Raw genomic sequence first — 24153 nt, 5'->3', positions numbered from 1 at the left:
TTTGTAACACCACTAGTTAGAGCGGCTTAATGGGATCCAATCGGAAGCCAATAAGAGAGGATCTGAACAGTTTGGAGCCGAGCTTCGTCATTGGTGGATCCAAGCGGATGTGGAAAGTGAAACTGAGGAAAGTCGTGTTGTGTTATCTTGTAAAGCCGTCTGCATTGTCGATTTTGCATACCAGTTAATCAAAACAGAGCGCAAAAGAGCGAGAGATCGAACGATGATCAATATTAATTCGCGAGTGTTGCTGATCGCATTGCTCTTTGCGATTGTTGGGAAAGTGGCACGCGCCCAAATCGCCTTCGTCGAGGATCAAGACATTGATAAGAAGAAGGCCAACCTTGAGGTAAGCTGCAGTCGGAAAAAACCGATTAGTCGTTTCGAGTTTTGGGCTTTGATAAGAATACCCGGGACGGGGGAAGAAAGCCAGTTGGAACTGGGCAAAGCCAGGCACAGAATACTCTTCCCAATTAGACTGGTCCCCAGAGAAACAAAACAAAAAACTAAATCATTTTATTGGCTTAAAACGCGGCTGCAGTACTCGAATAGAATACAATATCTACATATTTACTTCTGTATAATTAACGATTTCCGAGTTAATACCAAGAAAACTTTTCCCAGCCAAGCGATTAAGATTTGGACACAAAAAACCCGTTTAATTTATTTATGCGAAAACACGTAATTACAGAGAAATTCGAATTACAATTTACATAAAAAAAAAGGAATATAAAAATAATAAAACAAAGATTAAAATCTTTTTATCTCTAAACTGTAAAAAAGTGTTGGCTCAAAAAGTAATAAAAATAAGAGGGTCTTCATCATCAGGTAAATTATGCTTCGACTTCTTGGTAGGGTATTGTAAACAGATTGGCAATAATCAATCAGAAATCTCCCTCAACCGTCTCCCGGTTTTTTATCTCTTTTCCAGGGTCGCAAGCCGCTTTATTCCCCAGCCCGATGCCCCAAGCACCAGCTTCTTTATCCGGGGGACCAGCAGAAGCAAAACGACTGGGTCTGCGACTGCGCGCCAGGTGAGCAGGCATAATGGAGCTACCGCGGCGATGACATAATAATCTGGGTACCGGGTACTTCCCGATTCGACAGCCACTCTGTATTACCCAGAGACCGATGCCTGCTATCCGGCCTACCGACAGGGACCCTGTGAACCGGGACAAATGCTAGTGCTCTACAAGGAGCAAGTGATCCCGGAGTGCGTGCGCAATCCCTGTAACCGAGATGGGCTTTTTATGATTCGCGATACTTGCTACGAATTCGGTAACACCAAGCACGATGGTAATCCGTGTCCTTACAAGGAGGCAACCTTTGTCCTGGGCGTTAATCCCACCAACTTGATGGTGGATTGTGTCAAGCTGTCTGTGCAACTCGAGACACGCTTCTCGGAGATCTCGGAGAAGGCTCCGCCGGAATACTACGTCGAGCTGGCCGAAAAGTGCGCCCGTGGCAGTCGCCTTTTGGCCCAAGGAAAGTGTGCCTAAAAGTTCATAACAAAAGATTTTAAATGGATAACAAATATGTGTTTAATGTATTGTGTTGTACGGTGCTGTATATCCCAGTGAAGAATTTCCAATTTGTTCAACGTTTACAGAATGTTTTTTGGATGACATTTTTATAAAGACCAATTCACAAATTAATTCATTTTGTATTTCAATAAGTTTAATGCGAATCAGTGCTAAAACTACTCGTTGAATAATGGATGTAACCTTAAACAAAAGGCATCTCATTTCACAGGGGATTCCATTGAAAGAGATATTTTTACTTAACCAAAGCCAACAATAATAATGCTTTTGCATTACCAAAAATTAGGATTTGGCTTTCCTTCGGCTCTTCGTTGGAGTGGCAGCAGGTTCGGGACTTTCCTCTTCGATTATCTCGTCCGCTTCAGCGTCATCTTCTTCCGGCAGCGTGACTCCGTCCTCCAGATTCTGTTCGTCGTTGGCAGTCTCAAGCTTAAGCAAAGCATTCTCCAGCGAGGCAAGGAAGGAGCTCTCTGCGTACTCCGGCCATTGACGAAACTGACTGAAGAGTGTCAGCGCTTGGCTAGGCTGAAGATCTCCGAACTGGGTGTAGATGTTAATGCCTGGATAGTAGTTCCTGGTGTTCATTGAGGTGCTCTGACAGGAATACTGTGGCAGTTTCTTGGGCGACTCATCAGGGTAGGTAGGCGTCACGCGCTCTGAGGCATGAGGATTGATGATCAGTCGAGGTCCGCAGCCGGGGGCCCATTTTCTGCTCAAAGAACATGGTTGAATAAAAACAAAGGAAGTTTGTTCTGGCTACGTACTCTAAATTGGGTATTATTCGATTGCGGCGGCTCACAAAGTTTTGCTTTATAAAGAACCAAAGGGCGGGAAGATCATGAGGCTGGCACAGCTCGTGGAGATTGCGACGAGGGGAAAACTTAACCAGGTACAGATACTCCGGATTAATGGAGCGCACCTTTCCTAGCTTGCTGCCTTTGGTAGGACTGTAGTCGGACTGCTGCGGCAGAAAATCCTCACGTGGAACTTTGGCTATAAACTTGTGCTCGAAGAGTATTTGGAACAGCACGCTGGTCGATCGGTAGATGAGGTAACCAATCTCATTGTTGCAGGTGAGGTGCTACAAGAGATAAAATGAAATAAAATTATTTTATAAAGGAAACCCATAAATATTTACTATGTAAATGGGCGGCGGCATGGCGAGGATCATCTCACAACGTCCCCAATTGAATAGGCTGGTCTGGAAGATGAGAGAGTTGATCAAATGCTTGAAGAACGGGTACGACCCCACGGCTCCGAAGACAAGCATATTGATATCTAAGGGAAAGTGGTTAGGGATTACTCATATGGATATATTCAACACCATATTAGCTCACCATCCTTGAAAGCTTTTTGGGGCACATCATTAAGCAGATCCGCCACCCTAGAACCTCCGTCCATTTTGTCCATGTACACCAACTTCCAGAGGTTCACAAAATCCCCTTGGCGGACTTTCACGCGCTCCGGATATAGCGCATGCAGCTCCTGGAGTCTAGGCATAAAGTGATCCATGCTCTCCAGCAGAATGATTTTCCGAAACTGGGATTCTCTGTCTAGCAGATGGCGGGTAAAGTGCCCCGCTCCGGAGTTCAATTCCATTACAGTATCACAACCAGAGCTCTGAAAGTGGGGCTCTAAGTGCTGGCCAATCCTTTGGGCAGCTTCTGCATTCGCCAAATACATGTGAGTGGGCACCTTTTGCTTCCGGCTGAGCAGCTTCTCCGGGAATTCGCTACTGTAGCGGGACACCAGTTCCCTTCTGGCCTTGGTGCCATAGTTGGCCCTGGCCAGGGACCAACTAAATCGCATGGGCAGCATTTCTTAGGACGATTAAAAAACCAAATCGAAATCAAAGTTAACTTTTCGTTTGTTTACAAGCAACAGTTGAGCGTGTGCTTTACAATACTGATCCATAAGCGGGTAATCAGCTGTTTGAAAAACAAACCACAGCTGGCACGGCTTTGTGACCTTATACAACACTTTTTTGGTTATGTTTACGAGGAACGTTTTTTTCGGTTCCCTCGGCTTCACGTGAATTTCAAGTAACTTCAATAAAACATATATTCATTTCGGAATGGGTCAGGTGGTTACTATGGTGGCCCGCCGGGTGAATCGCTTCAACGTCGAGAATCGCGCACATCGCTTCTTGGAACGCGAGAAACCATCACCGGCACCCAAATTCGATTCCAATTTGAGGGACATGGAGCGCACCTTGGAATGTGAGCTATTGAAGTGCATTGGGGTCTACATAAATATGTTAATATCGGTTTTACTCCCACAGTGGATCCCAAGTTTGTTGACAAGCTAAACGTAAAGGACTCCAGCTTGGATGGACGATTGAAAGACGTTTATGTAACCTCGCAGGATCGATTTGTGGGTTAAGAGTTTGGGAAACTTTTTGGACAAGTACTGATTTGTGCTTTCTACACAATTGTTAGATAAAGCGAGTTCAGGAGCGCCGGGCAGCGGAGGCGGCGGCGGACAAGTCTGAGCAGCGACCTCTTCCACTGGAACGCAAAACTCCGGATGACTTCGAATTCGGCTATATGGAGCCCCCGCGGATCACTCCGGGACACTGCACACTTCGCCAGGCGCTTAAATTCATAAACGACCATCAGTTGGATCCGGAGGCGTGGCCAGCTAAGAAGATAGCCAATGAATACAAAATGAAGGAGCCACTTGTTGGTAAGAAAGGAGAATGGTGCGATTTATGAACAGTCAGACTAACTTGTTCCCTTTCAGAAAACATCTTGCACTACTTTAAAACCTTTAATATGTATATACCCGATCAGAAGTATAAGGATACGTTGTTAACCCAAGCCACAAAGCCTCTGCTTCAAGTGAAATCCAACCCTGAGGGCAAACCGTAAATAAATAGCAATTGTTTTTGTTTTAAACCTACACTGTATTGTACGAAATGCGAATCACACAATGGCATTGGGCGGACAGTAGTATATGTTCAGTGACTTGTCCTCAGAGGCGGAGGCCACCTTGTCGTTGCCTGGACTGTAGCGAACACCCCAGACTTGATCCGTGTGCTCGGCGAATGTGTGCAGACACTTGCGTTCCGAGGTGTCCCATACTTTGACGCTGCGATCGCTGGAGGAGCTGGCGAAGTGCTTGCCGTCCTCGGAAAAGGAAACGCACAGCACCCAAGAGGCATGACCGGAAAGGGTGCCTACGACATCAGAATGGGCTCTGTAAAAAAAAGGGAAAGCTATAACAATGATTGTAGGGTAGAAGTATAAAGAAACATACACATCGTAAAGCTTCATATGACCATCATCAGACCCGGTGAGTAGCATCTGGGAATTGGGTGAGAAGCAAAGGCTGCGAACGGGCATGGCATGACCCTCTAGAGTTTGAACCACCTTGCCCGCTGCCACATCGAAAATGGTGATGATTCCGTCGATAGCTCCACTGGCTATGTACTTTCCATCTGGACTCTGTAATAATGTTAAATAAGGTATAATTATGTAGAGCTTTAATAGGATAATATTTACATAGGCAATACTCAGTGTGTATTTGCCATTCTGTGCATCTAGTGTCTGTTCTGCCTTTCCCGTTTCCACACTGTACATCGAGATTTTGCCATCATTTAAACCAGATATCACGTATTTGTTGCAGGGCGAGAATCCCACTGTCCAGAGATCAACGGGTCCGAAGGTAAGCAGGTGTTTTTTCTCTCCCGACCGGGCATCCCATAGGCACATACTGGAATCTAATGAACTGCTGGCAATGGCTAAAAGAAAGTAATGTAAGAGGGGAATTTTGTAAATATTGGAAACTTAACAAAGATGATTCCTTTATCTTACTTTGTCCATCGGAGCTAACGGCCACGGAAACGACTCCAAGAGCATGTCCCTTAAGCTTGTGGCGCAGTTTTAAGGTATTGTCTTCCCGCAAGTCCCACACCTTCACCAGGTCGTCCAATCCACCAGTGACTATGAAATCCTTTGGCTTGGCTTCCTTCTTGTCGAAGTCGAAGGGATTCTCCTCCTCCGGTTCCGTGGCAGCATCATCTGGATCCGGATCAGCGGTATCGCGGCCCCAAGTGCAGGCCCACAGCGCGTTGTCGTGCGCGTTTTCCTCTTTATGCAGTAGCGAAAACTTTGGAGAAGCAGAGGGTTTTAAAATTCCACAATATCTTTTTTATTTACATTTACTTACCATTCTTAAAAAGCCGGAAAATATTTATGGGGAATGAGCACTCAAAAGCGATGGGAGAACTATCGATACAATTCGTGAACTCAGAATCAGTGTTGGAAAAAGTTTACAGTGGGCACCAAAAGAAAAAGCAAGTTAAACACAGTGCATGATAGTAATTAAAACTATTACTTTAGTTAGTTAAAATATACAATTTTAAATACAAATATTATTAATATAACAGGGTTAACTTTAAATAGGTATTAATTAATTTTTTTTAATAATTTAGTATATTTGTCCCTGGCAAACCCAACACCCGGCGTGGTCACACTGACAGTATGTTGCGACTCTCTACAGGCGGTCACATTGTTTCTACCCGTCGAAACCCGAGGAACGAACGTCGCGTTTTAAAAAACAAATCATCAAACGACTCGGACGCGAAATCTAAGCGACTAGCGAAAAAAGTGTAAGTGAACGAGCGGTGCAATCTAGTTGGCCCACAGTGCAACGGTGCCCGGATCCACCAGTGCGGTTATATAATGCGGATATAGTGCATAGGACCCGCTGCCGATACCAAAAACAAAGAAAACGGACCAACGCGTGTTCTGTTTTCAGTTGGGTTCTCTTTCTTTTTTTTCGTCGCCGTGAATCGAATACGTATTTTCTCTATGGATCCGCGTGTCTGGAATATATTAATAAACGTTCACAGTGAAGCCTCGTGTGCGTGTGTGTCCGTGGGGGCGGGTGTGTGTGCGAGTGTGTGTGCTTGTGCAGCATAATGTTTATCTCCCATATCAAATCTTTCATCAAAACCGAAAAGCGAATGATTCATTTTTATGGCAGCAGGACTCGCCTATTTGTGCACTAAACCGAAATAAATAAAGAAATACATATATGTATGCTGCACTTTCCATGTGTTTTTCGTGGTGTGTTTGTTTTATTGATTCCCACTTCCCCCTTCCTTAATTTCCACCCAGTTTCTTCCCTCTTCCTCTTTGAAAGACATCTATATATTCGCGCCTGCCCCCACAACTTCGTTTCCGATTTGGTGTAAACAATAACGGCAACCGGTTTTCGCGTGCAACTTTATCTCTCTAATTTTGCCTTTCCTCTTATTCTTTTTCTCTTCCTCTTCTTTTTGTTTTCGATTATAATCGCAATTTGCCGTTTTCAAAATGATATATGCAAACCCCTTCGAATAAATCAAACAGTTCCAGTTGAATCTGTAAATTATCAAGGTGAGTCTCAAGCCGGTGATCGATAATAGGGTATAATAACGCCAAGAGATTTGCATGTTTATGTAATCGTATCTGAGTTGTATGTAAATTTAAGCACACATGCCAAAATCAGAATGTGTAGAGATTGTATCTATAGCTCAGAACAAAATGTTATATGTATCTTACACATTCGTTCCCAAATCCTACTGCTCTGCTCCATTTGGAACTATTGTGTATATTCGCTCAGTCATCGTTGTTGCTCTTAGCCTTCGCACTAATGTGACTGGAGGATAAGAATAAATGTTTGCCCTTAAGAGGTGCTAGAGCAGCGCCCAAACAAAAAAAGAATGGAAAAACTAGACCATAAACATAAATGCATTTCACAGCTGCCATTAGTGCACAACTTTTCACAATCGGTTAGAAAAACCAGCGCAAAAACCGAGTACGACAAAATGGAAATCCAGGGCAGGCGCAAAAAGAAAATGAAACAGTGGCAACTGCGGAAAAAGCCAAAGCCCATGCGAAATGCACTCGGAAAATGGATGAAAAACAAAACAAAGTTATTAGTTGAGGTGGGAAAATGCGGTGCTGTGATCGGGGGAAATGCGAAGTCAAGTGTGGAAAAGCGCTCGCTGGGAAAAGCGTGACAAAGTCAAAAGCAAGGGGCGAAATTGGAGCAATTTGAGACTGTGTGATATGACATCATTGTAGGGGGCGTGTCCGGGGGCGGGAAAGCACGACAATGACAAGTGTTGAAGTTTCTCAAAAAAAAATATATGAGAAAAATATTGTCAAGCCAGCGAAAAGCGGTCGCAAAGATTTGAGGCATCAGCCTTGACATTATTTCAAAGAAATGCTGCAAATTACAAGAAAGCTTAGTTTAAATATAAATAAAATGGGAAAGTGTTACATTAGACTTTTTTCGAAAAGAAAAATGTTAAAAAGACTTATATTTGTGAAAATAAATCCTTAAAAAAAAGCTTGCAACTTTTATAAATGTTGGCGCCCTTAAAGGGAAAATAATCCCAAGAAGCTCGATGGAAATTACCATGCGATTCGCGATCACGAACATCCTCTGATAACAATATCGCTCGAATAATCGCCATTCGTTGAACTCGTCGGTATATTCATAGGAGCATTGACTTCCAAGATCGCGTTCTGCTGTCGAGGCAATTTTCTTTACACCAATCATCAAGGCAACCAAGACGATGGCGTCAAGTCATGACATTGCACTGGCGAAAGCACAAGAACAATGGAAAAGCACTCTTTGGATTCTAGTAGAAAGCAAATGCCGCCCTAAACTTTTTGCTTCACTGCATGAATATTTCTCGCCCGATCGCATGGTCGAAAGAGTATTTAAATCCAAAGATAAGATAGTGCTATTTTTAAAGAAAATGCTCATAATAATGGAGTTCTTTTACCATTTCCGAAGGCCGGAATGTTATTTTAAGCCTCAGCCTAGAGAAGCACCCAATTTGGACTCTAATTGAGGCCTCGTTTTTAGGGGGCACGTGTAAAGTGCGACATTTGTTATGTGTGTGCATTTGTGTGAAATATTTTCATTAGTATTTTTGCTTTGGGGCCCTATTTATGGACCATAGTTCTCAAGAGGCGTTAATGGCGTTTGGCTTGCTGGTAATAGCAATGGTCATTAGCATATGTTGGCATAGTGTAAATGTTAATGGGTTCCCCTTCTAACAAATATGCGGGATCCAAAAAGTATATATTATCTTTGTTGTTAGTTAGGTTCTGTAAGTTACTAATTTATCTCAGTTTTCAGTCATAAAATGAAAGTTTAATTATATTATTAATCTAAATACAGCTTTACTTGGAAAGTCTGTCTAAAATAATTGTCGTCCCTTTAGAACACACCCATCTTTAAACCCCTACGCGTCACTTAATCTAACTGCAACGCAGTTGACCTTTGTTAGTAGAATGCCATAAACTGCATTTTTATGACCGCAATGTGTTAAACAATTGCAAGTGAAAAGGGCAAAGAATGCAGGGTCTTCCTTATTGGAGAAGCACTTGAAAAACCATTAAACATTACTCCCTCTGGACACGAAACCCGAGAAGCTCCCCTCTTTGCCTGTCTGCCCCATTAACCCATAAACTGGAAATTGATATCGTTCAATGTGAACGTTGTTGTGGCACTGATAAAATATCAGCAGAATTAGATAAAGTTGCGGCCAAGGACAAGCTACTTTTACACTTACTTTTACTTCTATTTTAGTTATAACAACAAAGCTGTTTTAGAGTCGAAGAGAGCGCGTAAAATTGTTTATCTTTTGCAGAAGGCAGAGTTCAGCATTCGGCTTTTCCTCGCCATAACGATTTCTTTTTTGGCATTCGCTGTTTGTGTTTTTTTTTCTTGGTTTGTCGGCCTTTCACGTGATAGGCTTTTGTGTGTTTATTAATCGCATTTTTATCGCCACTTTAATAACATATGCCGCGCTGTTTGGGAAAATGGGTTTGGTCGGTTGCAGATGGGGAGTTTTTGGGCGTCAATTAGCTGTCGGCTGGGCCAGGCACTTTCACAATTTATCAAAAATACACCATCAAAGTGTCCACTGTTCGTTTTCAATTTGATACTTTTTGTTGTCTGCGCTTTTCTTCAACCACTTCTTTTTTTGTCTGGAGGGAGGAGTTTCATTATTAATTAAAAACCTGACAGACATAGCCGTCATCACGGTGACCATGACCCAAGTGGGTGAGCTCCTTTGTTGCGATGTGTTGCTTTGTTACTTGTGCATTTTCACATTGCAAAAAGTTCGCTGCTCCGGTGAATAAGAACTCGCTTGTCTATAATTCAGTTGAGACACAACTACAACATGCTACTCTTGTTACGCCCGCCTTTGTGCCGGTGTTTGGGTTTTTAATTCGAGCCTCGATTTTCCAGTTTTTAGCCAGTGAGGCATTAACTTTGCTCATTTACCCACTCAGTTTATTCACTCAGCCACTCACCCGTTCGTTTCATTCATCCAGCCATCCGTCTATCGTTTAATCAGCCCTTTTGCCTTCTAGACCAAGTTTAGGAGCCGGTTTGCGATTTTCGAGCTCTTAATATGATTAAGTTTTTACGCTTCGACAGCTTCTAGCATGGCTCACTCACCTTCTCGTTTTACCTATACAAACTTACATTTCCATGGTTTTGCTGTAAGCACATGTGTATACAAAAGTTGCGCTATATTTCCAACCACAAGTTTTTCAATTTCCCAGGAAGTTTACCTTGGAGTGAGACAAAAACTGGAGATTATCCCGAAGCAATATAACTCCCTGTTGGTGGGAGGGTTGCTCAAATTTCGTGCTCTAATTCAGGGCAATTTTGATGAGGTCATGCTTGAATAATATTGATAAGTTTCTTGTTGGTATCTATTCTATATTCTATATTTTATTCCATAGTTATAATGCCACTTTTATATAGAGTTTATACTTTGTTTACTGAGCAATAAGAACGAATAAATCCAAAAATATGATTTGAACCCCCTTCATTTTTATTGTAAAACCTGCAAGTGCTTTATTGACTAAACACTTTTCGCGATTTATTGATTTGAATCTCCATGCAAACACCCCATCCGAGTGGCTTGCCATTTCTCAATTGGAGGCATCCAAACAAATTGCATTTGCATGCTCGATAACCCGGAGTCAAAGCGAAGGCCAATTAATGGCAGTGAACAAAACATTGGCTCCTCAATGCAAATGCAAAGTGCTGACAGGCGACAATGTTTGATCGGAACGAGGTTCGTCGAATCGGCCAGTAAACATAAACAGATTTTCTAAATGGAGCTCATTTCATTGGCACTCTCTGAAATTCGACAGTGACCGGATGTGCCATCGTCCAAATCAAGAGCGGGAATGTTCTAGGAAACACTCGTTGTTTACAGATACAATTGTATCCATATACTTGTGCACTTTTAAAGTAAAATATTGGTGGTAGTTTGGATCCCACCTCATGATTCACCTTCCTTAATTATGCACAACCGTCAGAGATCGAAAGATGACGTATTTTAGCCATGACTGGGAACAAAACGAAGACAATCAAGATATATATTTTACCACTTAGAAAAAATATCTTATACTTTATTCAAATAAATGATTATTCGTTTGGCAGGTGGTTGTTAAATCGTTAAAATTCTTTTATTATATTTCGATTTTCGTATTAGTTTGTTTAGACAAGTGTTTATTATGATCAATTAAATCAATAATTATTCCTTTTTCGTTTTCAGTGAACTAAAACGATAAGCTAACAAATCACATATTTCGCCTTCCCTCCACAAATGTTTTCGGCCAGCAAAATTGCTTGTTAAGGTGAGTGGTTCATAATATATAATTATATATTAAATTCATCTACGTATTAGTGAAGATTGGCATATGTCAGTGACTAAGAACGCCACACTTAATGACTGATAATTGCTGTTGGACAAGAATTGCCTTCGTTTTCGGCTATAACCATTTCAGTGCGATTTACTTTTCGAGATTAGATAAGGATACACGGTCTTATCGGCTCTCTATGCAACTTTAGGAAAGAGATTTGAATTCCACGGAACATGCAGCGAAAACGATTGGATGGTATTCATATTGGCTGCTATTATTCATTGATCAAAGTTATTATTGGCCAACACTTTTCAACGTCAAGTGCACCTGGATATTTTAAGTTGTGCCCACCTGCACTCGACTATCAATATTGCTTAGCCAGCTCGACAGTCTCATAAGCCTGCCTCATGCATTTTTAATTGGCAAACGCTCCTTGACACCCAATGAAAAGTCGTCTTTTATTGGGCGATGGCCAACTTGAAAAGGCCAAAGTTTATTGGGCCAATAATACAATCGAGCTGGGGGAATCGACAATCGGCGAGAATCGAGATTCGAAATCGAAACCCGGCAAGAACTATTTTTAATTATCTCGCAGCATTTGGCTTTGACAGTTTCAGTTTCAATTTCTGGCTGCATTTTTCATCTATTTAAATTGATTGGGGCACCACACAGAGCCCACCCACTTTGGGTGTTTCGGGGTAGAAAGAAGAATTCCTAACAAGAAATGAAAATCTAAACATCTCTTAACAGACTCGATAAACACGAGCCGAAAAATAATGAAAGAGGAAAACTTTCATCAGTGGAAAATTTGTGTAAAATTTATTCTACTCGCAACTGTTGCCCCTTTCTTCTTTCGTTTTTTGCGGCGGCTGCTAATTTTAGCGTGAAGAAAGCTGATTGCATGGGGCATTTGTATTTCGGCTCTTCAATTGCCATTTCATTTATATTTTTAATTACGCAGAGCAATCTAGAGAGAGTTCTCCCTCGCCCGATCTCTCTTTCCACAGCGGTTTTGTGGCTCTTTTATGTGCAATTAGTTTTACAATTTGTCACAAAAAACAAAAAACTATTTTTGTGTTTTCACATATCATTTTGTAGTTAAATTTTAATTTTAGTTGCTGCTGCTGGGCTTTTGTAATTAGCTTTTGTGGTGGGTTTATTGAACTGTAGGCTGAGCTCTCCAATAATAATAAAAAAGAAACAAACATACCCACAAATTGCGACTCACATCGGGCATGTTTATGCGTTTCGAGCTATTTACGGCCAAAGGTCCCGGCCACAAAAAATATTGATGTTTCCATAGACATGCCCAGTTCATTGCCATATGGTGGAAATTCTATGGTTCAGGTAGCCCTGTGTTTGCCCCACTCCATTATGTTTGTGCTTGAGGCAAACTGGTTTTTTGATCTAATAACACCCACAGTCCGGCGATTATTTTGTCTAATGTTTTGGACTGGGTTTGTGACCGCAGCAATTTAAAATCAATTTTTGATGGCAAATTATAATGATTAAGAACACGGGCGAGGTTAGTACAGATTTCATATAGAAAGAACAGTTGCACAAACAATTTCGTTTGCAATTTTAGCGACAACACAAATTAAACATAACACCTTCGTTGCTGTTTGCCGTTTTCCTCTAAATACCAAAGCAATTAATTTCCAAACAATGTTAAACAAACAAATCTATTATCACCTGCTCAAAAAACAAGGCGAGTGCGATTCAGCGAATACCATTTCCTTATCGCGAACATGTGTATTTTAATTTAATGATCGGCGCCTATTACAAATATACGTTTAGGGGTTCCTAATAGGGGTTCCTTATAAGGCCTGCGGTTCGTCCATTCTCATTAGTGCTCTATTGAAATCGAGCGGCGCTGATAACAATTTGCGATTGGAAATCGACCTGTAGAAGGTGTTGATGCGATAAGCACGTTCGCCTTTGAAACGGCCAAACCTTGACCAACTAAATTGGGGCTAATGAATCAGCTGATTGATCACGAATCGACTCTCCGACTCTCGATCCATATAAGGTATTCGAGTCGATTTCGAAAGGTATTTTCTTTTGCGCCGCCGCCACCGCCGCAGCCGTTGCTTCGTTTTTCCAATCGGCAAACGCAAATCCAATTATCAATCGGATCAATTGGAAAGTCGGGGCCAGGCAACCGCAGTCCAATAAACGGGGCGTGTCAATGCAATTAAGGATGGCAGAAGGGCGGATCGATTTGGGTTCCGTTAAGGAAAGTAAACCCCGGAGCAGAATGCACCGAGCAAAAAGAATGATCGTTACTTCAAGGAGAAATTAATTGATCAATAAATTATGACATATATGGTAAAAGCAATAAATCGGTTAATCAGAGGGAAAACTTAATTTTTGTAATTTTAAAGAACTCTTTTTGGAGCTCCTAAGTTCCACTTTTTCGATGTGTATAATGCTCCCCGAGAGCTAGCATTCCCCATCTTTGGATGCTTCGCTGCCTCGTGTTGGGCCTAGGAAACAAGTTTCTCCCTCTCCCTCTCTCTCTTTGGGGAACCTACCATACCCGTCTCTTTCCGCGTTTCTGGTTGCGCATGAATCATTTTTTGTTTTGGTCGGACTCTGCTTTGCCCGGTGCTTTGTCTTTTCGAAAGGTAACTAAACTATGTACACACACCGAAGTACAGTTAAAGGGCACTCGACGGATCCAGGGGCGGGGATCGGAGAAATTGAGTTTATGACGTTTGCACTTAACCCCCAGTGGAAAACATGGCACAGTTATCATTCGTTAGCTTTCTGCCCAGCAGCAGCGGAAGTTTGTCGGTCGAGCGTGAATCGATCCACGCAGCCCGCTCGCTCGCCATTCGTCACTAATTCATTCATTCGTTCGCCCAATCACTCAATCACTCAGTCAGTCAGTCAGTCAATGGAATTGGTGTTTTAGTATGGTTTTTATTTTGCTGCTTGATTGCATTGCCAGCGGATATTGGCAATGCAACTGGAAGAACAAGGCCCGCTAAATCCTTGGGGATTGAGAAATACCAATTATTATCAGTAATTCCGTTCTGTTTTTGTTTAAGAATTCCTTTACAACCAATTAAAGTCATGCCACCATAGGAATCGGATTAAAATTGACAACCTTTTTTTTGGGAATTCTATTATAAACGTTTAAATGTGCCACATTAAAATCAGATATGAATTGGAAAAGTTGCGGGTTTTGGAAGAACTTATATCCACTTATTTTATAAGAAATAATCTAAAATAATCTTCTTAAATAAACTTTTAAAGTTAAAGAAACAAAACAACTTTTTTGCCTGTATTTACTTTTGTTTCACTTTTTAATGGCTTAGCAAAAGTGTTTTTAAAAAATTTAATAATCAAAAGCGAAAGAGAACTGAAAATGTGAAACCGTCACTGGTTCACGGTCAACTCGTGCGCCTAATGACAGCCGACGATTTACAGGCCGCATAATTACGGCAGAAAACTCAGCAAAGGCAAAGGCAGCAACAAAAGTAACCACTGCAAACATTCGTTTACATTCTGTAGAGTCATGGAATCTGGTCAATGAATCGGACTAAAATGCTCTTCATGGCAAAAACACGAGAGAAAAAAACCGAAATTGCCCAGAGCACGCCAACACACACTCCACGATAACTAAGAAGTCTGCACACGCGATGGCAAATCTTGTATGGAATACAATAAATGCCACGCCCACGCCCGAACAAGGCTTATTATGGCCACATTTATTGACCACAAAGTAGCAGCAAGACAGACCGACAAAAAACGGTCGAAAACCAGCACAATTCATGGACCAATGTGGGCAGGTGTCTTGGCTCTCAGTGTCTCAGTGTTTCAGTGCGTGGGTGGCTGGTAAGCGCCAAAAGCTAACCATTATTAACAGTTTATTAAAAACAACTCAAGTGGCCAAGGTAAATAAAAAGCAAGCAGATCAAGCTAAGCTGAAGCACGTGCTGCTCCAATGTGGGCCAAAAAAAGAGCGCAGCGAAAAGTAAAATTTTTAATGGTAATAAAAAAGTAATCAGTTTAATGTGGAACGCGATTATAAATACTTTATAATATATTTATAAGGAAAATTAAAACAGTATTAAATATTTCATCGTGAAAGCAAAATATATGGCTCATTATTTAAACATCTAAGCCTCGTATATCTTTTACAGAAAACTGGATACTTTGAACACCATGTCGTATGAGTAATATTGATAAACTTAGGCTTGTAATTGTAGCAGTATATCTATATATGTAAATAAGGTATTGTCCACTATTTTGGCAACAGTTTAGCCACCAAGCCACTTTTCCTTAACCTTCCTAGCTAACTTGCAACATTGTACATCGTGTCGTATGAGTAATGCGAGGCATTTAGAAAGCGAAACTTCGCCACTACAAAGAGCAGCATTCCTGAGTAAATTGCAAATGCTAAGTGAGAGCGGCCACATCTAACAAGATTCTTTACGCACACACTCACATTCCCAAGAGGAACGAGAGATAGATATTTATCGATTTCGGTTTCATGCTTAACTTGTTGCTCTCGGCCTCGCAAATCAATAACGCAATTTAACTCTCAAACGATTAAATTTAAATAAAAACGTTTTCATGGAAGCCAATTTGATTAAGTGGAAAAGCGCTCATCAGTCTGTCAGTGTGCCGCTCCATCATTCTGCCAAGACACAGAACTTTCCTCAATATTTCATGTAACCAGAAGTTCACTGACTTTGGTTGTTCAACGTAAAAAAAAATGAATGTTTGACCCAAAAAAAGAAACTCGGAAAATGTGCGTTGATGCGCAGTGGAAATGATGCGGACTGTCAACGGAATATATATATATTATGGTAACAATAACCACACAAAACATAATGCTACACAGAAAGATAAAATGGTGAGTGTTGTAGCTGTAGTATATTTAGCTTTTTGTTTTAGTTCTCTCAATTATAATTATTCAGTGGGGTTTTGGGAACAACATAAAAATTAAACAAGTCTGGTTGATCCCCTCTTTTTGATTTGATAGTCAGCTGATTTCTTTTTTTGTGCAGTGATAGCCGTAATGATGATGGGGATTATGAGGCTGCTGATTAGACGGGCAGACCCGCCACATGAAATGAAACTTTATCGGATTAAATTTATGACAATTTTATGGACAGTGGTCGAGTGGCCAGTTGGCCAGGGGTGTGGGTCGAATCACTTGCAGTGGGGCAATCAAAATTCCTTTCGGAACGCATGCTGCTGCTGTTGATGATCGTTTGGGCAACTTCCTTGAAGTTTATGGCGTGTTGCATGCCTCAAACTTCCCGAGCCATGAAAAAAGTGTATGGAGCCGCTGGGGGGAAGCATAGTTGTTGTTGTTGTTGTTGTTATTGTTGTTCGATGTATGGCCCACATTATATGGTTCGGCCAGATCTCTGCCAGACCTCGCTGCGTTTTTCATTTCTCCTCTAGAGCTGCTTGACAGTCCGTCCGTCCATCTGACTGACTGGCTGGCTGACTGGCTGTATGTCTGAATGTCTGCCTGCCTGCCTGTCGTGTGCTCACTCAATTAGCGCTCAGAGGACCGAAACAGCAACTGAAACTAAAGCAAAGCAGCAGCGGCAGAGGCAAAATGCAGCAACAATTGCAGCGGCCTGAGGATTGTGCAAATATTTGCGCGTTAAAACAAACTGCAAATGAAAATTGTCTAACAACCAGGCCTCGAATATGTTCGATCCGTTCAACAATTGCTGGGCGGCTTCTGCTGCGGGTGAGGTTGCTATTGCTATTGCTGTTGCAATGAAAATGCCAGCGGACAACGAAATCGAATCAAAATAACTGCAGCAGCAAGAAATGCTTGAATATAAATAAAATTGAATGTAAAAATAGTTGCAGTTGCACTTTAAAACCGATGGCTTTGCTCGGTTGGCTTAGCTTTCGATTTAGATTGTATTTCGTCAGCTCATCTTTTGACAATGTCGATTGCTCATGCACTGTTTATAGTCTAAAATCAAGCAAATTTTCATTTTAAGTGCACCTGGTTAATCGTTTGGCAAATTAGCGACTTAATAGCTGGCAATAATTGGCACATTCGCCATTCCGTTGTCATCGCAGAACTCCCAGCAATGTTTTATATGAATTGTTACTCATACGCCCGGTGTGCCGCTGAGATTTATAGACAATTCCCAGGAAAATTCAGAAGCGATTAGATAAGCAATCTCATTCGCAATTCTGAAATTCTCCCAATTAAATATAAATCATCAGGGAACCTTAAAGAAATCTGGCTGTAATAACATGAAAATGGGAAACTGAATTCCCCTCGGCTTAGCAAATACACTCAAATTCTCCGAGGAAATATAGAAAGTGAAATCCATGCGACATCTGCCAACTATTCGAAACCAGCTCAAATATTCATGGCAGACAAGTGTCAATTGCTAAGCAAATTAATACCAAAACGGGAAGTCGGGGGCGAAGGCGGGCAAACAAACAAGTTTGGCAAACAAATAAACACGCAAGTGGCTAAGAGATACGAGAGCAATTGGCAAGGCGAAATCCCGGCCAATTGACACTTTGTTTGTTTTGCGTTTCCGATAAATGTTTGCCCATTGTTATCGAGCAGCGATCAGCGCCCCTGTGAGTGCCACACATGGCGATGTTGCCTCGCCGTTTTTTCCAATGAAAACGCCAATCCGACGAGTCCCATTTTGGGCACTCACTTTCCTGTCCGAGCGTTGTTTTTTTTTCGCATCCGCTGGCCATATGCGCCGGGAAATTCACTTGGCAGGCCGACATTTAGCCAAGGATGTTTTGCATTGCAATGGCAATTCATCAACACCAACAGATTTGTCATGCCGCAGACGCATAATTAAATACTTTCACCTGTGCCGCCGCAGCCAGTACACCTGCAACTGCAACCAACTCAGATGCAGATACATTTTCATGGCCAACCCGAAGCTGGCGGAGCCAATGCACTAAAAATAGGCGCATTGCCTTTGCAAGAGACACATTTTTCCTAATAGCCGCACTTCACGCACGCTTAAAGCGACATCAAAAAGCAAAAGAAAAAAAAGAAAAAAGTCAGGGACAGGTAACGTTGTGTTGCACAGGAGTAAATCGCACGGGGAGCGGTGCGTGAAAATCGCAATTTCCCACCTCGGGCCTTGGCACTCGAGGCGGCTCGAAGTCGCCTTTCTTTGTCAACTTTCTGCGTGAGTGGTCTAAATATATCACCTCGAGTGCCTCGTGTGTAAGTGATCCTGCCATATCTGAATTTAAAGTGCAACTGCATTTACGCGAAAAGTAATTGATGTTTGGTTATGTGGAATTAAAGCGAAGGCTATTAATTTTATGGAATATGTTTTTGAATACATACTAATTTCTGTGTAAATTAGATTGAACTTAATTTGAAAGCACCATGCATTCCAGTTTAATCTACGAACTCTTTTCGCTGAAAGTAAACAACCATTGCCTTTAAACTTTTCAATTGAAATGTGTTTGCCTGCTCCTCCCTCACAAAATAAACCTGTGACTTTTTAGAACTTGTTTGAGGTCAGAAACGCTTTGAAGAAGCTGCTGCGAACCATCCTTGAATGGGGTTTATTTAGACGCAGTGTTTACAGTGGAAGCGGAGACCCAGCTGTGTGCATCGAGTGGGCCCGTATCTTTTGGGAAGGCAGAACTGCAGTGCTGGCAGAGCATATACATTTTCTTATTTTCTTGTTATTTTTAAACAAAGTACACGACCCAAACGCTTTGCGTTGGCAGCGGTGCATCTCGATGTGTGTGCTTGTTTATTTTCCGAGGCGCGTTTGTTTGTTGGCTCTTGGCTCTGCTTTTGTGTATCTTGCAGATACTCAATCGCCGGCGCAGCCAGAAAGTTTGATGGGCGGCGCAAAAGAAAATTGAATATTGTGTTTGACACGGAGCAACATTTGACACAACACAAAAGCTACGAGATGCGGCAATGAACTCTGCTCAATGAAAGTGCAATTAAGTGCAGGCAATCGCTAATTACATTTAGCGCTCAAATGTTAATTATGCTGCGGTGGTGAGCAGCAAAAAAAAAAACGCGGAGGTTGTGTGTGTCTGGCCGACTGATTATGCAGGAGAAGCCCGCCTCGAACTCTCGGGAGGTCAATGATATAACCGATGATTAACTGCCGGCATTGTGGCAGCCTCTCTTTTGTTTCTTTGTGGCATCCGTGGCATCGCAGTGCGACTAAAGGTCAGGTCATCTATTTATCTTCGCAGCTCAGGGCGGTGCCGTATCTCAGATTTGTCATCTCCAGATACTTTATCTCACAGTCTGCTTTATTTGTCTCCCTTCTGTTTACGTTTTTCGCTTGTTTGGCTTATAACGTGCCATAGACCACTTAGCTTGCTGCAGCTGCCGTATTTTGAACGGGTTAAACTAGCTTATAAATCTGGCGAAAGAGTGTAGTAGCGAGTGGTAACTTTACTCATAGCTGGTGAAGAATGCAAATAGAGATAAACGTAGAACGAAACTGAAAGCGGAGCACATCACGCTGTATCTAATGCTTTACAAACTCTTAAAATAAATAAGATTTTTGCAGAGCAAAAACATTATGAGGGAATAAAGGTTATTTTTAACCATTTTTATTGAAATCTTATCTGAAACGTACTATTTGGTTTCCCTAATTTATTAATTTGCTAAAAAAAAGTTTAAATTCCTGTACCACCCTTCTTTTTTGATCAATTAAAATCTATTTAACACAATATAAGTGGCAAGAAGCCAAATGTGTACCTCTCTCTTTTCGCTTAAATTATGCAAACAACTTTTCATATTCATCAAATGTTCATCAAACTAATGAACAACATCAACCAACAAATTTGCATATTTATGTACAAAATTTGTAAAACAATTTGGGTGCGGCCGCACATATTGTATAGAATTTTTGGCCGCCAGCACATGTTCATTTATTGGGCCGAAATTCGGCATGCCAATGCTTCGAGTTATAGGCCAACTGTAAGAGCCGCGTTTTCGAAATGGGAAAAGTCGGCGGCGCAACTAGTGAAAGCGCTACAACAACAACAACAACAACAACAGCAATAACAACGATTTGGCAAACGAATTTTGCCTCGGCTTGGTTTTCCTTAAGGCTCAAGACTTGGGGCCAACCAGCCTGCAATCATATTTCACCTTTGCCTGGCCAAGAGTTTGCTGCACTTGTCATGGTTGTCGTGGTTTCTGTTGTTGTAGCTGTAGTTGTTGTTGTTGTTGTTGCCGCTGCTGCTGCGGTGGCTATAAAAATAACTGAACACTTGCCATTGCACACTTGGCCAAGTTTGGCAACTTTTGACGGCTGCTGCGGCAACCAGCGAACCAAACCAGCTAACAACAAAACGAGTTGTGCTGTGGCGGTTGTTATTGTTTGCATGCTAGCATTTCTGGCTATGTTGTTTTTTTCTATTCGCGAGTCTATCCCCATTGGCAACATTTAATTTCATTCATTGCAGGCAGTGCAAAACGGCAGCCGCCAAAATTGCCAAAACTGCCAAAAAGGAGACGCAAACCTTTTGCTGCTACTTTCCGATATCCTTTAACGGAGTATATGAACTTTGGTAAAACGTTAAGTTTACATTATGAAAACAGAAAATAGTAACTATCTATGTCCTTCCCAAAGATTCCAAATTATTTCTTTTTAATATTGAAACTCATTGGCATTTTGGTTGCTTTCTAGAATTCGTTTTGAAAGAGCATTTTGCATTTCCCCTTTTTGAAATGCAATTTTCTCCAATTGTACGTGGATGCGGTTAGCCACGTGATTTTGCGTTTGGATTTTCTTTTTCGGCTATTTCCTTTTGGTCTTGTCTCTGGCCAGTTTTGGTTGGGGTTTTCGTTTGCATTTTCCGCTGGGGACCGGAGACTCGAAGTGTTTTATTCATCGTCAGTCGTCTAGCGTCATCGTCTTCTTCTCCACCGAGTTTAATGCCATTTTCGTGCCCGGGCTGTTGCTTTGAATAAATGCCCATTCGTTCGTAGTTTTTTCAGTTTTAACTGCTCGAGGGGTATGGAGAGAGGGGAGGGGGTCCAGTGCGAATTTTACGAGGATGGGGGGACTCAGGTAAAAGGATGTGGTAATTGCCATGTGGTAGCCGACGTTACCTAAGCAGGTGTTTACGTCTGCGATTTTGTTTGTTTACCTTGTCTGCTATTGCAATTGAACATGCAATAAATTGTTCTTGCAATCTGCCGTACTCAATCTGCTTTTGGTTGAGACCTTGCCCATATTTTTGCATTTCATATGCAATTAAATTGGGCTTGCATTCAGCTCACGGTGTTTTCCTAGCTTTGATGTTGAAAACATGTATACTCTTTCAAAAGTTGTACGGACAAAAATATGTCTAAGATATGTCAATGTGTTAAAAGTTCTCCACAGCAATAGTTTTTTTTTTAATTGTACTATAAATATCCCCAAAAGTGTGTGCAACGTTTCGGTTCACATTGTCGAACCATATATTATTAAACAATATTTTTTTTTTGCATAATTCTTTGTCTTGGTGGCCCACGCGACTCGCACACAACTGGAAATCCATCATAAGCCCAAAGACATTTATAAATTGGTTTTCAGTTGTTGTTGGTTTGGGGGCTTTCTGAATTATTCGCACAGCCCACATGAATTTAACGAGCAGGCCGATATCTTTAATTGGCCTCAACATTGAAATGTCACACGAGTTGGTGGCATAATTAAACACAATAAATATACCTCCTAGTTATTTAGATTGCATTCGTACTCAACTCGATCTAATCGTATCGTATTATATTTCCTTTGCTTACAGTTAATGCTGCATATATGACAGGCCCACACGACATCGACATCGACTGAGACAAGTGAGCTGAGTGTGCAATTAAACCCCGCAAAGAGTAGAATATTTATGTAAATTTGTGTGCATTTTGTTGTTTATTAAATTTGTTGCTCCAAGAGGAGAACTTTGTCCGGGTCTGACCCCAATCCCAGTTGTAATGCAACTGGGCGGATTGGGGAGTAGGGTTTTTGCCACGCCCGGCTTCGTTTCTTTTTCCTGTACAGGCGGCATATATATTTTTTATTATTTAAACATGGGCTGAAGTGTGCAGGAAGTGAGTCTCTCATGCGAAAAAAATAGGGCGTTTTTAAATAAATTATGACTGCAAAATCTTTCAACTAGAGATGGAAAGCTGAATAGTAATTTAAATGATAGCAATTCCTGTTATGGAAAGTTTTTTCCCTTAAATTTAAATCGATTTATATACTTTAAATCTATGATGACGCCATCTCTACATCAAATGATGTCAAAAAGGATTATCCACAAAGGATGCTGCTGTGCCGCAAGGAAATTGAATCGATGAATGGGCACCTTCACCTACTCGTTTTTCTTTCACCGATGATGTCATTTGAAGTTGCCGGGAGGCATAAAATTGATTTTGCATTAAAATTCGCTTAGCAAGAAATACGGCTTGCGTAGGGAATAAAAAACGAATGCGAGTCGGGGGTAAACACTAAAAATCAATTAATTTGCTATTTATTTATAAACAGAATATACAGATATATGTAAGTGCAGAAAAAAAGTTGAAGGCGCCTCGCAGATCCACCCCTCATCTCGCTCAATTTCGGTGGGAAAATGTTTGGCTCGTGGCTGCGAGTTGGCCAACCGCATCGTTTGCTGACCCAATTTTGTTTGGCTAAGAATAGCGAAAAATGTTTAAGCGAACGTACGCTATGCTGCTCTGTCTATTCGAATATCTTTCTGCCTCGGATTACACTTGATGGTGCAGCAGCACTATATGTTTAACTCTTTGCCAAGTGACAGGCAAACTTTCTTGTAAAATGCCCACCAAGTTCTGAAAGTTTTAGCTAACTAGAAAATTGCGAAAGTAAAATATATAGTTAGGGTGTCTCAATATATACTATATTTAATTGCTAACATCGTGAAGTAAGCTGAACTGTCGGCGCTTTGACCGGATCCCACTAATTAAACGTAATTTATTTGGCCAAGTCTGTTAGTGCCAAATAAAATACGCCAACAAATTTATAACAATTGTCTAAATTTAAGTTGGCTGCCAACCAAAACTTGGCGACAAGACTTAGTCAATCAAATTTATTTTCATTATTTTTCACTTGTCATCTTGTTGTAATTGTGAAACCAGCGGAAAGGTAAAGAAAAGCGCCGGAGGCGTTGCTTTTTTAATTGTCACACTTGGTCAAATGATTTCGCTTTTGAGTTTTCCGCTGGCAGTGAGTACCCCTAATCCCAAAAAAACACGCTTGTTGGCGCTTCCGCATTGTTGTTTGTGTGGCTCCAATGTCTGCTTGGCGTTCATAAATCAATTTGTACAATTTCAACAATTTTCGTTTCGTCTGCAAGGCTGTCGATCAATTGGCATAGGAACCAAAATTAGAAAACAACGAGCGCAAATCAATCAGCGCCTGCCTATTTGCATATGGCTTTTTATCCAAGCTCTGTGTATTTGCCCATACTTCTGAAGCGTAGAGGTGCTAAGAAACTTTGTTTGAAATTGAGAAGTTTATTAGTTGAGAATTTTCTCTCAAACTTTGAGTGCTTCAGAAAATTTCCATTGATTTCTCTACGTAAATAACTTCTAGAAACTCTTCACGTTTCAGTCACATATTTCTATCAACTATTGTCACATAAAAGTTCAACGTATAAAATAACTAGAAATTATAAGAATTACGTGACTTTCATGGCAAAGTCTAAAAGTATTTCTTCTGTTTCTGTGATGTTATTAGAAAGTGTCCAAGAAAGTGTTTTCTTATCGAGGTGTTTCCTAACTACCATCTGCCATCACCTTGTTTTTTTTTTGGTGATAAAAAATAAACACTTGTTCAATGGGTTCCGATGGAAGATACAATATCTATAAATCTATAATTAGAGTTTCCTTTATGGTTTTTCTGTATATCAACAGTTTGTGACGAAGTTCTCACGTTGTTGGGGTGGTTCGAGTGTTCCTGGCTTTTGTTCAC

General features: G+C 41.2%; 5 protein-coding genes across 15 annotated transcripts in view; 3 read left to right on the top strand and 2 right to left on the bottom strand.

The window, feature by feature from the left end:
* The first annotated feature begins 58 nt into the window (after nucleotides 1-58).
* On the top strand, nucleotides 59-1655 carry LOC108098818. The gene is made up of 3 exons (XM_017201972.1): nucleotides 59-349; nucleotides 932-1034; nucleotides 1108-1655. The coding sequence occupies exons 1-3, from the start codon at nucleotides 224-226 to the stop codon at nucleotides 1497-1499; spliced, it is 621 nt and encodes a 206-aa protein (XP_017057461.1). The 5' UTR covers nucleotides 59-223; the 3' UTR covers nucleotides 1500-1655.
* On the bottom strand, nucleotides 1644-3426 carry LOC108098816 (dimethyladenosine transferase 2, mitochondrial). The gene is made up of 4 exons (XM_017201970.2): nucleotides 2879-3426; nucleotides 2680-2819; nucleotides 2306-2622; nucleotides 1644-2250 (listed from the first exon to the last, which is right to left on the bottom strand). Exons 1-4 carry the CDS (start codon nucleotides 3357-3359, stop codon nucleotides 1824-1826), a joined length of 1365 nt encoding a protein of 454 aa, XP_017057459.1. The 5' UTR covers nucleotides 3360-3426; the 3' UTR covers nucleotides 1644-1823.
* A 42-nt stretch (nucleotides 3427-3468) lies between these two features.
* On the top strand, nucleotides 3469-4442 carry LOC108098820 (protein NDUFAF4 homolog). The gene is made up of 4 exons (XM_017201973.2): nucleotides 3469-3760; nucleotides 3823-3914; nucleotides 3980-4226; nucleotides 4284-4442. Exons 1-4 carry the CDS (start codon nucleotides 3616-3618, stop codon nucleotides 4409-4411), a joined length of 612 nt encoding a protein of 203 aa, XP_017057462.1. The 5' UTR covers nucleotides 3469-3615; the 3' UTR covers nucleotides 4412-4442.
* Nucleotides 4426-5770, bottom strand: LOC108098817 (WD repeat-containing protein 61). The gene is made up of 5 exons (XM_017201971.2): nucleotides 5712-5770; nucleotides 5357-5651; nucleotides 5045-5283; nucleotides 4800-4987; nucleotides 4426-4739 (listed from the first exon to the last, which is right to left on the bottom strand). Exons 1-5 carry the CDS (start codon nucleotides 5712-5714, stop codon nucleotides 4466-4468), a joined length of 999 nt encoding a protein of 332 aa, XP_017057460.1. The 5' UTR covers nucleotides 5715-5770; the 3' UTR covers nucleotides 4426-4465.
* Nucleotides 5771-6037: 267 nt separating this feature from the next.
* LOC108098815 (F-actin-monooxygenase Mical) overlaps nucleotides 6038-24153 on the top strand; it is a 42778-nt gene continuing 24662 nt past the window's right edge. For 9 of the 11 annotated variants that reach the window (XR_001771877.1, XR_001771876.1, XR_001771875.1 and 6 more), the window contains exons 1-4: nucleotides 6038-6153; nucleotides 6899-6925; nucleotides 11131-11212; nucleotides 21971-22022. The gene's annotated coding sequence lies outside the window, so the exon portion shown is untranslated. Of the gene's footprint in view, nucleotides 6154-6898; nucleotides 6926-11130; nucleotides 11213-21970; nucleotides 22069-24153 lie in introns of all 11 variants that reach the window. The other 2 variants (XR_001771873.1, XR_001771874.1) reach the window with 2 other exon arrangements.

This window comes from Drosophila ficusphila, unplaced genomic scaffold (genome assembly GCF_018152265.1).
Source record: "Drosophila ficusphila isolate 14025-0441.05 unplaced genomic scaffold, ASM1815226v1 contig_791, whole genome shotgun sequence".
In the NCBI taxonomy this organism is placed as follows: Eukaryota; Metazoa; Arthropoda; class Insecta; order Diptera; family Drosophilidae; genus Drosophila; species Drosophila ficusphila.
This window is presented reverse-complemented; position numbering and strand designations above follow the sequence as displayed.

Bases quoted from the DNA above. Each gene is read 5' to 3' on its own strand.
- LOC108098820 (XM_017201973.2), top strand. From the start codon at position 3,616: ATGGGTCAGGTGGTTACTATGGTGGCCCGCCGGGTGAATCGCTTCAAC. The intron at 3,915-3,979 runs GTGGGTTAAGAG...CACAATTGTTAG, and splicing joins TAACCTCGCAGGATCGATTT to ATAAAGCGAGTTCAGGAGCG. The intron at 4,227-4,283 runs GTAAGAAAGGAG...GTTCCCTTTCAG, and splicing joins AATGAAGGAGCCACTTGTTG to AAAACATCTTGCACTACTTT.
- LOC108098817 (XM_017201971.2), bottom strand. The intron at 4,988-5,044 runs GTAAATATTATC...ACATTATTACAG, and splicing joins ACACACTGAGTATTGCCTAT to AGTCCAGATGGAAAGTACAT. The intron at 4,740-4,799 runs GTATGTTTCTTT...TTTTTTTTACAG, and splicing joins CATATGAAGCTTTACGATGT to AGCCCATTCTGATGTCGTAG.
- LOC108098818 (XM_017201972.1), top strand. From the start codon at position 224: ATGATCAATATTAATTCGCGAGTGTTGCTGATCGCATTGCTCTTTGCG. The intron at 350-931 runs GTAAGCTGCAGT...TCTCTTTTCCAG, and splicing joins AGAAGAAGGCCAACCTTGAG to GGTCGCAAGCCGCTTTATTC. The intron at 1,035-1,107 runs GTGAGCAGGCAT...CCGATTCGACAG, and splicing joins GGTCTGCGACTGCGCGCCAG to CCACTCTGTATTACCCAGAG.
- LOC108098816 (XM_017201970.2), bottom strand. From the start codon at position 3,359: ATGCTGCCCATGCGATTTAGTTGGTCCCTGGCCAGGGCCAACTATGGC. The intron at 2,623-2,679 runs GTAAATATTTAT...TATCTCTTGTAG, and splicing joins TGCCGCCGCCCATTTACATA to CACCTCACCTGCAACAATGA. The intron at 2,251-2,305 runs GTACGTAGCCAG...TTCTTTGAGCAG, and splicing joins CGAATAATACCCAATTTAGA to AAAATGGGCCCCCGGCTGCG.